At 50.5% G+C, this 18,020-nt stretch overlaps 1 protein-coding gene across 1 annotated transcript in view; it reads right to left on the bottom strand.

The window, feature by feature from the left end:
* Nucleotides 1–1,718: 1,718 nt before the first annotated feature.
* Nucleotides 1,719–18,020, bottom strand: part of LOC311188276 (patr class I histocompatibility antigen, A-108 alpha chain-like) — a gene marked incomplete at both ends in the record, with an annotated part of 169,272 nt that continues 152,970 nt past the window's right edge. The window contains one exon of the mRNA XM_084259416.1: nt 1,719–1,786. Coding sequence (XP_084115542.1) covers nt 1,719–1,786 — 68 coding nt within the window. The remainder of the gene's footprint in view (nt 1,787–18,020) is intronic.

Below are 18,020 nucleotides of genomic sequence, written 5' to 3' on the forward strand. Positions count from 1 at the left end.
TGCTTGGGTCTCATGCCTTGTGATAAGGCCCTGGTGCCTAAGGGTCACGACCTCTACAGCTGGGTTAATGGTCATGCTATTTCCCTCTATCCCTACCTCCTTGTGAGTCAGCTATGGTCTTAGGGCACCTCCGTTCCAGTCTTTCTATTCTGTCCGCCATCAAGGCCATTCCTATTATATTTTGTGAGGAGGGGAAGGCGGGTCCAGAATGCTGGGTGAGTACAGAGTATGCGGCTCTCGTAGCAATCAGAAAATTCATATCTTGCCAGTGACATCCAGGATTACCCCAGGCTCAACCACAAAGACCTCGTCACTGGGGAGCTGATGACATCCTTGGGCCCTGTCACTTGTCTTCCAGGAGGTGGCAGTAGTCAGTCTGTTACAGGGCCAGAGAAGATCATCCCAGAACCCCCAAAGCTGCTTGCTCTAAATAGGTTCTGCCATCTGCCGCATCAACACAAAACATGTAAGATTTTAATGGAAAGGAACTTTAACACAATTAGTAAACAATACAGAAAAGACAAAGAATTTATTGGAGGTCAGGGAGAAGGGCAGCCCAGACACCACAAACCTGCCTGCTCTAAATGGGTTCTGCCATCCGCCGCATCAACATAAAACATGAGATTTTAATGAAAAGTAACATTAATACAGTTAGTAAACAATACAGGAAAGGTAAAGAATATAGTTTCTAAATCACCCAAAGTTACCTGTCCCCTCGTGGGTAAAATTCCACCCAAACAGGATTGGCCCAGAGCAAGGCCCAAAGCCTGTCCCAAGTCTAAAGCACCTTCCAAGGGGACCCACAGAAAAGGATCAGAAACAACCAGACAAGTTTGGGAGGAAAAGAGTAAAACAAAAATCAAGACAAAAACCGCCATTGTCACCTCCTCCAGGTCTCCTTCTGGCTCCATCCTGCTTCCTTCCTCATTCTCCTCTGTAACTTCTTCTCTCCCCGGTTAGCTCCACCCTCCTTCGGGTTGGGCAGGGAACCTGGAACTTCCCCTTTGCCTGGGGACCACCCTATTATCCTGGATAACTCATACAGAAACACATATTTTAATTGTCTTAATTTTTTTAGGTGAGATGTCATTAAATTTTAGTTTTCTTATAATTAGAAGCAAAAAGTAAACCTGCAAGCTCAATGATTTTTAGAGAAAGTGATATTAATTATTTAACAAATTCTCATTCTTAAACTTAATAAAACCTTAGTTTTATATGAAATTTGGTCACCATTTAAATAATGATAAAAAATACACACACCAGACTTTGCAACAGACCACATGCTAGACCCTGAGAGGCGACCAGGCCAGGATATTGAGCCCTTGGGGGATCTGGTTCCCTACATTTGGCAATTACAAGTCCCAGCTCATACTGCTTATGGTCCAAATCCAGCCCGTGTGGTCTCTACCCATAGCACCTGACCCTATCACTCCCAGTCCAGACAGGGCACCAGCCTGGGTCACTCACCCTCGGGCAGCTCCTCCATGGGCTTGATGTATTTGGTGACCCCAGAGCCCACAGGATCACCATGGGCATTTTCTGTCTGACCCAGCAGGCCTGCTGGGCTCTCCTGTTGCTCTGGAACCGCACATGCAGGAGCAGATTCTAGTGTCCCTTCAGGTCCCCTGGTGACTGTTGGCTTCCAATCAGCAAATTGGCTGGGTTCTTGGCCTGTCCCCTGGGCTACGGGGGTGCCCTGTTAACTCCTGGAGAAGGCGCTAGAGATGCAAGAGGACAATCAGCCGCACATCAGACTTTGCAACAGACATGTTGCACATGCTAGAGCCTGAGAGGAGACCAGCCCATGATAGTGGGCCCTTGGGGGTCTCGTTCCCTGCATTTGGCAACTACAAGTCCCAGGTCATACTGCTTAGGGTCCAAATCCAGCCCGTGTGGTCTCCTCCCATGGCACCTGACCCTACCCCTCCCAGTCAAGCCAGGGCACCAGTCTAGGCACTCACCCTCAGGCAGCTCCTCCATGGGCTTTATGTACTCTAGCCAGTTCCTATGGACATGTGCGACAAGCTCAATGTTGTGGGTGCACTTTAAACTGGGCTCTGCTCTGGGTGGGATCCCACAGGGATGGGAGGGCTATGGGAGGGCCATGGGAGGGGCTACGGGAGGCCAGCCACTGAAATGCACTCCCTGGGCCTCCTCAGTTTCCTGGACACAGAGCACCTTCTGGGAGCAAACAGACACACCTGCTGGGTAGCACCGAGCTGGGGCAAGAGGGAGCACCATGACTCTCAGGGTCCCACCACCATCCAGGCTGACCCTGGTGTAGACATCAGACACTTCCTGGGTGGGCCAGACCCTCCTTCATTGAGGACGCACACACTCACTCTCACAGCTTGCAACCCACACTCACAGGGGGAAAGGGAGGGGTGGGGGGCATCAGAGCCCTGGCCTGGCCTCACCTGTCCCCAGGGTCCCCCTAGTTACCTTAGGGGCAGTGCTGCCTGCTAGCCTGAGATGTCGACACAGGCTCCTCATGACTTTCCTCATGACTTTACTCCTAGGCTACCATGAAGGCCCAACAACCCCAAATTTACATGTTCCATGTATACCACCTCTATTGTGTATTTGGGAAATTCCTAAAATGACAACTTATTTGGTTCCTTTGCTGGGAATCCCCCCGCAGGATTAGCAACAGAGGCAGCAGGCAGGCGAGGGCATCGGGAATTGAAGGGCCAGGGAAGTGAATGGTTTGGCTAAAGTGTTTCCACTGGGGAGATGATTTTCTGCAAGTAAAAGGAGGCCAGGCCTGTGAAGAGACTGGACTTCAAAGCATTAGACAACTTGAGTGAAATGAAACAAACTTTATTAGTATTTCCACAATGAACCAGAAACCTGAATGGAAAGAATATGAAACCTCAACTTGAAACAATTAAAACCAAAAGATTTTCAACAACTAGACAAGACTCAGTTGTCTCGGGTGGAGACACGGTAGAAGCTAAACAAGGCATGTGGTTCGGGAGGAGGGCGAGGACAGGTTTGGGGTCAGCAGTGCTGAGTGGAGGCACCAATTGCATTGGATGTGGACAGGCAGGTCCAGGGCCATAGGCCGTGTCCTTGGAGGGGTGGTGTCAGGTGAGCACCCTCTATTTTGCTGCAGGATCCCTGCAGGGGCTGGTTCCCCAGGCAGGGCTGCTGCTGGCTTAGAACCCTCTCTTGAATCTTCAGGATGTTGGCCAGAGGTGGCTGGTCATTGTCTGGTTCCTCCTGCAATACTCCTGTTGCCTCAGAATCCTCAAAGAAGTGTGCAGGATCCCAAGTCAGAGGCCTTAATCAGAGACATCCTGCAGGGGAGGAGGCAGAAGAAGGACCAGAGGGAGGGAGGGAGGAGCACAGGGGACTGCGGTGATGGTGCACGGGTGCCTTGCAGAAGGAAACTCTAGGGGACTGTATCTGAAGGGGTGGGGGGGAGCAAAGAGTGTTTGCAAGTGAAAAATGACGTAAAAAATAAAAAAAGAAGAATATCAAAAACAATACAATCAAGCCTGCGGGCTCCTGCTCCTGTCTTGGCTGCCCCAGCAGTGGGGGTGTGAACTGCCCACACTGGGCAGCTTCTGAAGCATCCTGGCCTATACCTGTCTCCCGCAGTGAGGCTGGTATGAACACACCAATGCCAGCATGCCCTGCTGGGGCCTGGCTAGGGCCTGGCTCCCCACAAACTGGTGGTGTGAGTTTGTGCCCACCAGGTTGTCCTGCAGTTTGTAGGTCCTGGCCTGGCTTCCCCAACAGGGCTGGTATTAGTTCAGCATCTTGGAGACCTCCTGGGGAACTCTGGGGAGTTTCAGGCTGACTGTGCAGGGGTTCAGTGACCTCAGAGGCACCGGGATCATCCTGGGCATTTTCTGCCTGACTCAGTAGGCCTGCTTGGGCTCTCCTGTTGCTCTGGAACCGCATATGCAGAAACAGATTCTCCTGTCCCTTCAGGACCCCTGGTGACTATTGGCATCCAACCCGCCAGGATAGTGGGCCCTTGGGGGTCTCGTTCCCTACATTTGGCAACTACAAGTCCCAGATCATACTGCTTAGGGTCCAAATCCAGCCCGTGTGGTCTCCTCCCATGGCACCTGACCCTACCCCTCCCAGTCAAGCCAGGGCACTAGCCTAGGCCACTCACACTTGGGCTGCTCCTCCATAGGCTTTATGGACTCCAGCCAATTCCTATGGACATGTGCAGCAAGCTCAATGTTGGGGGTGTGCTTCAAACTGGGCTCTGCTCTGGGTGGGATCCCACACTAGGCTGAGGGAGGCCTGTCCCTGAAATGCACTCCCTGGGCCTCCTCAGTTTCCTGGACACAGAGCACCTTCTGGGAGCAAGCAGACACACCTGCTGGGTAGCACCGAGCTGGGGCAAGAGGGAGCGGCCATGACTCTCAAGGTCCCACCACCATCCAGGCTGGTCCTGGTATAGACATCACGCACCTCCTGGGTGGGCCAGACCCTCCTTCCTTGAGCACGCACACACTCACTCTCACAGCTTGCACACCTGCACTCATGGGGGAAAGGGAGGGGTGGGGTCAAGAGAGCCCTGGTGTGGCCTGACCTGTCCCCAGGGTCCCCCTGATTTCCTTAGGGTCAGTGCCACCTGCTGGCCTGAGATGTCATCACAGGCTCCTCATGCCTTTCAGCAGAGGGTGACATGCGTTTCAGGGACCTCTGGGGTCACTGTGGGGGGACCTGGGCATACAGCAAGAAAGCATGATGCCTGGACCAGGAATACCAGTCACGTGAGCCGGGTAGAGTTTGTGTTCAGAACCCAGCTGCCTGGGGACCAGCGTTCTGAGTTCTGTGCCGTGTCATCTCATGGAGGTGATGTCACTTCCTGGGTCCCCTTCTCTGGACTTCCTGCTCAGACAGATGCCCCCCACCCCCCATCCCTATGGCTACCTGGGCCTTTCCTGTTCACCCTCCATGCCAAGCCCAGTCCACAACACTGACAGCAACACAGCCTCCCCGAGCCCTTGGATGGTGAGTCTTAGCCAGGGCCCCTGCTGGGGACTCTGGCCTCTGGCTGCTCACCTGGCTCATCCTCCCTGCCAGGAGGATGAGGCCCTGCAGGCCCGGCAGTATCAGCAACTCCACGCTTCTGTCTTCCATGGGCCTGGAGGAGCTCCAGAGTATGGAGCCTCTCCCTGGGGCAGTCCTGGGGAGTGGGCCACTCCTCTCTGCTGCCCTTGGAGGGTGGTTGGTGTCAGGCTCACAGCACTTGGAGAGTCCCCCCTTGGGGAGGGCACCTGCACACCCCTCACCCAGGCTCGGCCAGCCCTGCTGGGGGCAGAGTCATCTCCCACCCGGTGTGCCTGTTCTCCTGAGAGGTGGAATCCACCCAAACTCAGCCCTGCTCCTCTCTGGCCGTGCCCTACAGGGGTCTTGTGGGCCTGAATCAAAGGGCCAGAGCCACACACATCCTGCGAGTGCCGGCCACAGTGTTCCCAGGGCATCCTTGCTGGCAGATGTCTGCTGACCCTGTCCGGCAGTGTTATTTACTGAGGGCTGGGTTACGGCTGGATGATGAGGCCCGAGGCATGGGGTGTCCACTCCTACAGTGATTAGCTCCTTGCTGTCCTGTCCACGCTAGCTGACTCTCCCTTTCTTCTGTCTCTGTGTTCCTCTCACTCTGATTTTTCTCTCTGCCTTTTTGGTCCGTCCTCAGCTCCTTCTCTCTGTTTGTCCCGGTCCTTCTCTTCATGCCCGTTTCTGCCCCAGTGTTCTGTGTCCCCCTCTGTTTCTCTCTGGGCTCCCTGAGTGCTGCTGACTCTAGCTCAGCTCCCCTTAGGTGATCAGACAGTCCCCAGGCCCTGCGGCACCCCGTGAGAACAAGTTGGAGATGCCAGGGTTCTTCTGCCGGTCGGGCAGAGTTCATACAGCTGAGGTGCTGTGGGGCAGGGTTGCTGGGAGGGGAGGACTGGATGTGCCCTGTGCTCTCCAGTGAGGGCAGTGAGAGTGAGTGAGGGGATGGGTGCACCCCATGGGGACAGAGGCCCTTCCTGGCTCCAGGGTGCCTGAATGTTGATGAAAATGACCTGGACGGCCACAATCCATGTTGCGTGTAAACAAACTGGGCCCTGGGAGGAGGCCCTGAATTTGGCCCTGGAGTCTAATGCAAGGTTTTATTGATGGAACCTCCGTCTAAACACGTGGGCTGAGCTATCACGAAGCACAGAACCTGAACAGAGGGCCTGCTGGGAGGCACAGGACAGCTCTGTGCTCTGCCTGTTCTGGCCACGGTCCAGGCACCAGCCCTGAGGGCTGCTGATCCATCTCTGGCCATGCGGAGCCACTGTTTGCAGGGCTTGACAACAGGGTTCAGCAGAAACATGGCCCAAGAGGCGAGTTATCTTCAAATATTAACCACTGGATATTTCCAGATCTGCAGACAAAATCCGGCACTATGTGCTGCCATCTACACGTCACAAGCTTTACCTAATGACCTACAACCTGGCATCAAGATATCTATAATTCAACAATGATCATTTGTGTCCTAATAATTATAATTCCATAATAGACAACAATCTATTCAATGAAATTGTAAAGTTGGATATCCCATTACAGCTCCGCTCTGGATGACACCCTCTTCCTAAACTACATTCTTCTATAGACACGTGTTCATAACATGGACTGTTGGATACAATAGTAATACTGTCCTGATTACACTGATGTTGTGATATAAATCTGATTTGATTAGCTATTAGTCATTTACCCTACTCTACTGTATACCTAAAATTCAAGAGATGGCAAGTAATCATTTTTCTTTGAGTGTAGAATTATTGGGGTTTAGGCCAGAGGTGTGGAGGGATTTCAGGATTCAGCAGAGACAGAGTGTGATTCACAACAGGCAGATTGACTGAATTACACCACTGGGGAGAACTGTGGGCAAGACATGAGGGGTCTGCTGCACCATAGATGGGTTTGCTCCCTGGCCTGGGCTTGACTCAGGACTCAGCCATGAAAGTGCTGAGACTTTACCCCTAGGCCACCACGGAGGTCCAACCAGCCCAAATGGACAGATACCATGTATGCTATCTAATGTGTGGTTGGGATGATCCCAAAGTCATCATTTATTTGGTTCCTTCCCTGGGAATCCCCAGGCAGCAATGGGAACAGAGGTGGCAGGCAGGTGAGGGCATCATGGCCTGAGAGGGCTGGGCAGTAGTGGTTTGGCTTAATGGCTCCCACTGAGGAGTTGGTCATCTGCAAGGCCACAGTGAGGAGGAGGTCAGCCCTGTGAAGGGAATGGACATCAAAGGAGTAGACAACTTGGGTGAAGAGAGAACAAGTGTATTATCATTTGTACACTGAACAAGAAATCTTGGAGGAAATACATGAAAATAACTTGAAATAAATTAGGAGACCAAGATTTGGAACTACAAGAGAAGGGCCAGGTGTCTGTGGGTAGAGGCCTTGGAGAAGTTAAAGAAAGACATGTGGCTAGGGAGATGGAGGAGGAGAAGTTGGCGGTGCAGAAGTGCTGAATGGTTAGTTGTCCCTGATGTGGACAGGCAGGACAGGGGCAAGGGTCTGGGTCCCCTGTGGGGTGGTGTCAGGTGAGCACCCTCAGCTTGTGCTATGGATCCCTGTAGGGCCTGCTTCCCCAGGCAGAGCTGCTGTTGCCTTAGCTCCCTCACTTTAACCTGCAGGAAGCTGGCCAGTGCTGCATTCTTCCGCAGGCCTGGTGTGAGCTCAGGATCGCCTGCACAGGCTGCATTCTCTGGGGCACGTCCTGGCTCTCCCAGCGAGGGTGGGGGGAGCTTAGTGCCATCCTCATGGCCTGCGGCATCCTGGTCATTGTCTGGTTCCTCCAGTACCACTACTCTTGCCTCAGAATCCCCAAAGAAATGTGTGGGATCCTAAGTCAAAGGCCTTAATCAGAGACATCCTGCAGGGAAGGAGGCAGTAGAAGGACCAGAGGGAGGGAGGGAGGAGCACAGGGGACTGAGGTGATGGTGCACGGGTGCCTTGGAGAAGGAAACTCTATGGGGACTACACCTAAGGGGGGTGGGGGAAAGCAAATAGTGTTTACAAGTGAAAAGCGAAGTAAAAAATTAAAAAAAGAAGAATATAAAAAAAAAATACAATCACGCCTGCAGGATCCTCCCCCTGTCTTGGCTTCTCCAGCAGTGCGGGTGTGAACTGTCCACACTGGGCAGCTCCTGAAGCATCCTGGCCTATACCTGTCTCCCGCAGTGGGGCTGTTTTGATCCTGTCTCCTGGAGGCAGCATCAAGTTGGGTTTTGTTTTTGGTACAACCAGTCACTCTGTCTTGTTCTTTGGTGAGTTCAATTCATTTCCATAAAGGGTGATGACATGATGACTTACTACTGTGCTTTTGTCTTCAGTCAAATCCAGGCAAGAAATGTGTGGTATCTGGAGCGGGTGGTAAGGGCTCCAGGGTCACTGCCTCCTTGGTCCTCTGGTCCGTTTGGAGGATGGTGTCGGTCCAGAGGCCCAAACATTAGCCAGGTGGCTGAGGTTCTGACCTGGGCACTGCCATAACCCCTCAGTCTCCATATCCTGTGTCAGCAGAGTCGCCTGGGATGTGTTTATAGAGAAGTTCCCTGGCCCGTCCCCAGAGGCAGAGAGTGGGCTCTGGCTGCCCAGGGCTGGGGAGGGGAAGGTAGGGGTGGTGCCCATGGGCCTGGCCCAGGAAACAAGATTGTTGTGGTGATGGAGATGTACTCAAGGTAGAGTATGGGATGATTGTCCTGCTCTGCACTTACCTAAAGGACATGACAGGTGAGTCTTCAACAAATTACTCAATGGTCAAAACTTGTATCTCAATAAATTTGCTTTAAAAACATTAAAAAATGGGTCTACAAGTTGCCCTGTGTCTGTCCTCCACTGTATCCTCATCGAGGGCTTGTGGAGTAAGAAACTGCCTGAGCCCACGAGATGCTGAGCACAGACGGTTTCATTGCACAGAAGCTGTCAAGGCGCCTCATCTCCGTGGTCCTGAGTCACGCGATGAGATGCTGACGTCACGCTGCTTCTGTGATGGGAGACACTTTTAGGGGCCTTGGGTGGGAGGCAGCTTATTTTTCATGTGGGCAGAATGGAAATAATGAGTGTCTAGAAGGTCTACTGTGTTGGTTTTCAATTTTCCACCAATTCTCTGATACACAGGAGGGGAGACAGCTCCCCCCGGGAGTGTGTCTGACTCGCTGGCTCTTCCTCGTGAGGAGAATGAAGCAGAAGGGACGCACCACGTCACAGAGTCAGGCTCACTGGGGCTGAGACTTCCCGCGTGGACTCCCCCCTGGTCCCTCTCTGGGGTGACTCCCTGCACACGGTGGACCCTCAGCTAAGGGGATGCCCACAGGACAAGGACCTGAGGGTTTTCTCCAGGAGCCACATGCCTGAGCTCTGAGGCAGGTCCTTCCACGCTGATCACGGCCGTTCAGATCCGCCAACATCTTGTCCCCATCACAGCCTCATGGGACCCAGAGCTGGAGCCTCTGAGGGAGGCCCCTCCTGCCGCCTCCCCCTCAGAGACTGTGGAGACGCCAGATCTTTGCTTTAGGTGCAAAGTAGGAAGTGATTTGGTACAAACCAGTTAAATATTCAGTCGATAAAGTGATCAGTGGCTGTTTTCTCACAAGAAACAGTGGAGGCCAGAGTAGCTCACGTGACGGTCAAGGTCCTGATTGCAATGAGCTGTCAGACAAGGATTCCACGTCCCCTGAAGTGTCATTCAAAATACGTGATTTTAAAAAATTTGTTCTACTGTTTTTAGATTCCCATTTAATTTGGCTGTTTTGTTTCTTTATACTATCCCCAGAGCGGTGTCTGCAGGGTCATGGCACAGAGGGGCTGTCAGCAGCCTGGAGCTGTGAGCAGGGCTGATTCTGACCCGCCTGCAGGGAGTGGAGCCCTGGAGTCCCAGAATCAGCCACCAGGGCTGGTCCTCCAGAGCAGCACAGGCCTTTCTCCTCTAGATTCCCTGAATCACCTCCTCTTGATTCCAGGAATCTCTCTGTCACCCCAGCATTGGGGAGTTGGGGAGGATGTTGTGGCTCAGGAAATGGGGGCGTCCTCCTAACCATCTGTCCTCTCCTCCTCTCTCTCCTTCATCAGCCTGAGTGTGCGTGTTTGAGTCACACCAGCCCTGCCTGGACAGGAAAGGCCCAGAACTTCAGTAGTTCCCTGGTCAGTTACAGCTCCAGCCCCTCTGCAGTCCCACCAGGGGAGACAGAGACTCTCCCAGCCCCAGCCAGAGCCGCGTCACCCACACAGACCTTCCCCTCACAGTGTCCCTGATGCTGCCCCTTCCTGGCCCCACCCTTCCTGGTGCCCCCACCACTCCTTTTGGGCCCCATCCCCTAGTCCCCATGTTCATCCTCTGCTCCATTTCCAGGAGTCTCCCCGGCTTCCTAGTCATGCCCTGGGGGCTCTCCTCAACCTCCCCTCATTCAGGGATGGAAAATTTTTAAAAGATGTATATTTATTTCCTTACAACGTGGGTCATCTTTCTATAGTTACTGTTCTTCTTAGGTGCGGCCCTTCCACCAATGATCCACCACACACCACCACCAGCTCCCCGGGTCTCTCCCCGGCTCTGATCACTCCTGCTCCCCCCTGCTGCAAGACGTGGATGGGTGGTTGGCCCCAGGGTCTTGGCGTTTTCCTGGAACCTTGTCCTTTTCCTGGGCGAGGACCTGGGCTCCTGGGTAGAACTGAATGTTAATTCCCAGGAGGAGGCGCTTTCACCCCTGGAAGCAAATGACAGAGACGCTGGAGTCCAGGGATCCACCCAAGACGAAAGGAACCTCTATATTTGGGGATCAGCCCATAATCTGGGAATCAGCTGTTATGACCTGGAAACCTGCTTTTGTCCTTTGTCCACAGGACTAAGAAAATTTGGGGACTTCTGACCTGACACTGGACTTGGGCGCCCCCTTGTGTGCAGATCCCTGTCCTGCCGCCGCGGGCCCAGGGAGCCTGGGGAGGGCCTGGCTGAGCAGGAGAAAGGGCAGCTCTGGGCTCCTGTGCTCAGCCCTGTGGCCACACGGGGGCGCTGCCGCGCTGCTCCGGATTCTGGTGGAGCCGCCAGGACGGGGCGGGGGCTGAGGTGGGCAGAGTTGGGGGTCCTGGAGGGCGGAGTCCTGGGGGTGAGATGCTCTGTGAGGAGTCAGAGCAGCAGGGCTCAGAGGAGAGGAGACTCCGGAGCCGGCCGTGGGTGTGAGGTTTCCAGCTTTTCTTCTCAGAACGCTTTTCTCCTGTCCCTGGATGTTGATCCCTGGGAAAACTGGAAAAGAAAATATTCCCTTCCATAACCTATTAAATATTGAGAGTATTTTAAAAAATAACATTTAAAGAATACTGTTCGATTTACAGAAAAGTTGCAAAGGCGGTGCAGGTCTTGTTTGTCCCACATCATTTCCATTTTGTTAACATCCTGTAACAGGGTGGTCCCCAGGAAAGGGGGAGGTTCTAGGTTTCCTGCCCCACCCAAGGGAGGGTGGAGCTGAGCAGGAAATGAAGAGGCTGCAGAGGAGACTGAGGAAGGAGGATGGAGCCAGAAGGAGACCTGGAGGAGGCGCATGGAGCCTAGAGACACGTGAAGAAACTGCGCTTGTCTTTTGGTCGTGGACTGGGTGACACAGATGTGGGTGAGACCCATGGGGAGGTGACAATGGCAGCTTTTATCTTGATGTTGATTTTGCTCTTTTCCTTGCGGGCTTCTCTGGTTGTTTCTGATCCTTTTCTGTGGGTCCCCACTGGAAGATGCTTTAGACTTGTGGCAGGTTTTGGGGCCTTGCTCTGGGCCAATCCCATTTGGATGGACTTTAACCCACGAGGGGACGGGTAACTTCGGGTGCTTGATTTAGAAACTAGATTCTTTGCCTTTCCTGTATTGTTTCCTAATTGTATTAAAGTTCCTTCCCATTAAAGTCTCATATGTTTTGTGTTGATGCGGCAGATGGCAGAACCCTACATAGAATAGGCAGGTTTGTGGGGTTTGGGCTGCCCTCTCCCTGCCCTATAACAATCCTACATGAGTACAGTTTTTTTTGTTTTTTTTGTTTTTTTTTTTAACTACTGCAGCAATGTTGACATAATTACTAAACGCCACACTTTCATTTCAGTTTTTACTAATGTCCATTTGATGCTCCATAATCCCATCCAGTTTGCCTGGATGACAGTTTCTCAGACTTTCCTTGTTTTTATAACATTGACACTGGTGAGGAGTGATGTTTGGGAGAGGTGCTGGGGTCACAGATGGGGGTTCTTGGGTCACCTCTGAGAAAAGCTTCACCAGAGTCCTCCTCTCAGTGGCGTGAGGGCACACACACACACACACACACACACAAGGAAAGAAGATGATTCTTGTGCAGAGAGCAGGCAGGAGCAGCTGCCCCTGGAGAGGGCGGGTGTGTGAGGAGAAGCCTGCAGGCCCCAGGCGGAGCCCTGGGAGCAGAGTTGCCTCTTCACAGGGGAAAAAAGGGCACTGAGGTAGTGTTCTAGTTGGGAGGGCTCATTCCTTTGTGCAATTGTCATCTGTTGTTAAATTAATTGCTTCTATGGTGTGACTGAGCTGATTTGTCAGGAGCAGCGAGTCTCTGCAGTGGCTCCATCCCTGTATCCCACCTCTGGTCTGCACCTCCTTATACTTCCTGTAGCATCTGATACTTGCTATAGCAGTTGGCCCACAGCGGATTTTCATTTCCATAATTGATTCAATGACTATGTTAATCCCTTCTACCCCCACCTCCAGTTTCAGGTCTTGTGACCCCTCCACGCTAAATTTCCTACTCTTAGCCTCCAAGGAACACTGCTCAGGACTATTGTCCCTCAATTTAGGTTTTTTGTTTTGACTGGAACTGTGGGTTTGGGGAAGCAGACTCCAGGGGTGCAGGGACATTGTCCACTCACCACGGCAGTGCTCATTATGTCCACCTGACTCATCACTGATGGTGTTAACCTTCAACACCTGGCTAAGGCACACTTTCCCAGATTTCTTCCTGAAAAGCTTCTTTTTCCCATTTATTTAGAGGCTGTTGTCTTTGGAAGGAAGTCACTATGGGCAGCTCACACTTATGGGTGTGCTGCTATAAACATTTACATGCATGATTCCACTTCTAGGTATTTACCCAAATGACACAGAAACATTAATTCCAAAGGGCACCTGCACCCCTATGTTTATAGCAGCACTATTTACAATAGCTAAGCTATGGAAACAATCCAAATGCCCAAAAATAGATGACTGGATCAAGAAGATGTGGTACATATACACAATGGAATATTACTCAGCAATCGAAAAAGATAAACACATTCAATTTGCAGCAACATGGATGGAGCTGGAAGGGATCATGCTCAGCAAAATAAGCCAGAAAGAAAAAGAAAAATACCGGATGGTCTCACTCATAGCAGGAATCTAGAAAACCTAAATAAGAGACTAGGAAAAAGAATAACTATAATAAAGAAAAAATCAAAATCAACAAGCAACTATAAACCAGAGACACACTATGGGGGGGAGGGGAGAAGAAGGATTGGGGTCAAAATGAGGGGGGTACAATTATATGGGGAATATTAAAAAAAAAACTTAAAAAAAAAGTAGAAAAAACCATTTACATGCACGCAGAGTTTTTTTTTAATAAAAGTTTTCATTTTTTAAAAGATTTATTTATTTATGCATACAAGAACTGGGGTAAAGGCCAGAGATGCGGGGGTTGAGAGGATTCACCAGAGACAGAGTGGGGGGCAGAACAGGCAGCTAACTGAAATACTCTGTTGAGGGGTGCAGTGGACGAGTCAAGAGAGGTCTGCTGCGCCATGTGGGTCACCTCCCCAATTGCACACAGCGTCATAGGTTGCATCTTAACCCCTTGTGCCTCCATGGAGGCCCCCAAATATAAGTTTTCAAATTACTTGGGTAACTAGCTGGGTCAGTGATCGCTGGGCTGTATGTCAGGTTTTTGGGTTTTCAAAGAAACTGTCAAAGATCTTTCACAGTGACCGCACCCTTTTGCATTCCTGCAGGCAGTGTTGAGGCTCCTGTTGTCCACATCCTGGGCAGCACCTGTGCAGGGTTTGCATTTTTCAGCCCCTACCAGGTGTGATGGCGTCACTGTTGTTCTTTTTGTCTTTCCCTAGTGCCCTGTGATGCTGAGCCTCTGTTCATGTTCTTCCTTGTCGTCTGTGTCTCTTCTTGGTGACGTGTCTGCTAAAGTCTTTTGTCCATTTTTCAAATGAGGCACCACTCATTTACAACACTGTTTTTGTCCCTTTAAAAATTGTGTTATTTCTTTCTGCTCATTGAGTTTTAAGCGTTATTTTGTAAATTCTAGATACAGTCCTTGATCAGATTCATGATTTGCAAATGTTTTCCCCACTCTGTGTCCTGAACTCCTGTACTGACAGGAAAACAAGCATTGCTGTCCAGACAGAAGCATGGAGATATATATATATATATATATATATATATATATATATATATATTTTTTTTTTTTTTTTTTTTTTGAGAAGAGAAATGATAAATCACTAACTGCCTTTGAGCAGATGTCCTAGCTGACTGGGGTGTTGGGGGGGGTGACTTACTTATGTGTGTCCTTGAGTGTTATTTAAATGTTCTTGTATGTGCATGAAATATGCTTTCAAAGTAAATTACACTACATTACTCAACTTATAACACTCCTCACACATCACGACCAAATCACGTGTTAAGACCAGACTGGCACGTGTGTTACCTGTGATGGACCCGCACGTCATAGTCGCCAAAGTCATGGTTTCCCTTTGGGTTCACTCTGGTGTTGTCCGTTCTGTGGGTGTTGTTGGACAAATGTACAGTGACCTGTGTCCATCATTAGAGTATTTTCACTGCCCATAATGTCTTCTGTGCTCCAACGAAACAAAAGCAAAAAAAAAAAAAAACAAATGGAATCATATGAGACTGTTGTAGAGCAACCCCGATACAAAACAGGGTGCCTGACTGTGGGTCCTCGCCCGCGCGCTTAAAAGGACTTGTCAATGCTCTACTGCAGGCACACGTGAAAGGTTAATAAAAGGTTTATTTACAAGGGAAGGGGAAATGAGGAAATGTACAGCTCTGGGAGAAAAGTGGGAGACAAAGTTTTAGATGAGTCCTACCCGATCTGCCGATCTGGAATCCCAAAATGGCGCTCTCAGAGTTGGCCGCCGGCCAGGAGCGGTGAAGCCAGGAGGCGAGCGATCGCGAGCCAGAGAGCCCAAGGCCCACGTGTTTGGTTTTTTATATCCAACCTGGCTGCCCAACTCCACCCTCAGGTCCCAGCCACCCTCCCTTGGTGGTGATGGGATTTGTCTTTCTCAGAGTCTTGATGGCTTTAGTCTGGAGTGGGGGTGGAGTCCACAAAGCCTGTATGGGATTAACTCAGGACATCACTTCCCCCTAACAAGACTAAAAAGCTTCTACATAGTGAAGGAAACTATCATTAAAATGAAAAGACAATATTGAGTTGGAGAAAATATTTGTACATCATTAATCCAACAAGGAGTTACTATCCAAGATCTACAAAGAACTCCAAAACAAGGAAACAACCCAATCAAAACAGGGGCAGGGGAGCTAAATAGGAACTTTTCTGAAGAAGACACACAGATGGCCAATAGGCACATGGCTTGCCGCAGACCAGCTTTCGGCAAAATGTCGGGTCAGAAGTCCTTGAAAGGAAAAGATGGTCTAGGTGCGGCGTAAAGGACTGAGGGGAAGGGGATGAGGCAGTGAGGAGACACTGACACTTGGTGAGGTGCAAGTATCTTCTCAGGGGCTCAGCAGATTCTTTATTTATACTTTTTTAGCAAGCCGAGAGATGACATTATCATATACATAGAAACAAAGCAGAAACAATCAGTGCATCCCTTTTCCCATAGACTTTTGGCCACTACGTGCTCTCAGTAAGAAGGCAACCTTCAAGGTTAATAAAAAAAAACTAAGCCTTACACTAGAACTCATTGTTTCAGCTAAACAATAACCTAAGACAGTGGATACCCGCCAGGACATCCCTATCAGCTAAAGCCTAAGCAAGAAAAGACTTTTCTTATTCGCATGGCCTTCAGCTGGGGACTGGTTGCTACTCAGCTATCAGAACTTTTTCTACCTAGAAACTCCTTAACTCAAATAGCTTTGTTTAAAAACTTTCCCAAGAAACTTCTAAATAAAAAGGAACTTCTAAAAAAGCAAAAGAAGGACTTACTATAATAGTTGTGCTGGATTGCTTGTCAGATATGTACAATAAATCGTCTCGCATTGTCAAGTGGGCCAAACTGTGTAGTAACTAATTTCTAAACAGATAATTTTCCGTGCCAATTGCTTGCAGTCTGCTGACATGTACAATCCACTGCCCAATATACTCTCTAATAAATTTTTCTCTCCTATGACCAAGAATAAAAAGCAAAGGGATGCCAGATCTTCAGCCCCACGGTGTGAGGCCCTTTCTCTTTGCTGCTTGTTAGTATCCTATCCGGCTGGGCCAACAAGGCCCCTTGCAGAAATGGATACATGTTTGTCATCATGTGCTGTCAGGAAAATGCCAATTAAAACCACAATGAGTTACCACCTCACACTGTGAGAATGACCCGTTGAAGGGTGTGGAGGGAAAGGAACTCTGCACATGGTGGGTGGGAATGATGTCTGGTCCTGTCAGCGGACTGAATCAGGGATTCCCAGGGCCCTCAAACCTGTACACTTACATGGGATCTGCCATCAGCTGCATAAAGAAAAAATCTAATGCATAACATCTTTGTTAGAAAAGAACTTGAACACAATGAGTGTGCAATAGAGAATTAGTGTGCAATAGGGAAAGAGAAGAGAAAGAATATAGATAAATAGTTCCCAATTAAGCACCCAAAGCTACCTGTCCCCTCATGGGTAAATGTCCAGCCAAACAGGCTTGGCTCAAAGCAGAGCCACTGAGGCCCAAAAGCCTGCCACAGTCTAAGGCACCTACTGGTGACCCATGGGACAGGGGCAGGAGGGGCCAGGCAAGTCTGGAAGGACAAGAGCAAAATCAAATCCACATCAAGATAAAGGCTGCCATTGTCAGCCTCCCCTGGGTCTCTCACCCACATTTTTGTCTCTTTCATGTGTCTCTGTCCATGTCCCCAGCTCCCTGACACAAGTACAAGCCTGGAAGTTGAGGAATGTCACTACTAGTAATGAATGTTATTATAAGAGCTTGAATTCATTCTCCTCCTACAGCGCACACAGACACCTTCACTGCCCACGCGGCTCTGGAGGCAAAGGGGAAAGTGTGGCTTCTCCTTCCCAGGAGAGAAGCGGGTCTCAGGAGGGGGGTCTGTGGGTCACTTGCCCCCTCAGGTAGAAGAGCAGCTCTCATGGGGCCCTGGGGTGACCTTACCCCAGCGCCCACGTGGGGAGAGGGGTCTCTAGGCTTCTCTGCCCTTGACGTCCATCCTCACTGTCTGTGCTGCGGAAGCTGTTTCTGCCTGACGTGGACACTCACCCTGCAGCTCACAGATCCTGCTTGTCCTTTGGCCTCTCTCTGGGCTGATGGCCGCAACTGCTGTTTACTAAAAGAACATCATCATGTCTGTTAAAAGTCTAAGCTATTTCTTCACTAGAGAATCTCAGACGCTCCTCCCCCCGATGATATTTTAAACCCAGTAGCTCCCCCAACACTAACCCACGAGCATCATCTGTGATTTCATTCACAGACATTTGTTCAGCGTCTGCAGATCCCCCAGGAGGGAACAGGAGCGTGTGCGTGGACTGTGGACCCTCAATGGTCTCTCACATGTGTGCTCACAGGCCTCACCCTGGAGAGCTTCCTCCTGCTCCTGTGCGTGTCCACAGGGCGTCTGTCCTGAAATCCTCCCTGTTGCTTCAATAATGATGTATTGTATCCCCTCAGTACCCAGGACTCATGAAACAGGTATCCTTTTGCTTTAACCTTGATTCCTCATTTCCCCTCTATATCAACATCCTTTCAGTGAGAAGGTTTGAAGTGTTTGGGGAGAAACAGGAACCCTCTGCTACATGGTCCCCCTCCTAGATGATGTTGTCATCAGGGCTCACG

The sequence above is a fragment of the Talpa europaea genome, assembly GCF_964194135.1.
Source record: "Talpa europaea genome assembly, chromosome: 2".
Taxonomy (NCBI): Eukaryota; Metazoa; Chordata; class Mammalia; order Eulipotyphla; family Talpidae; genus Talpa; species Talpa europaea.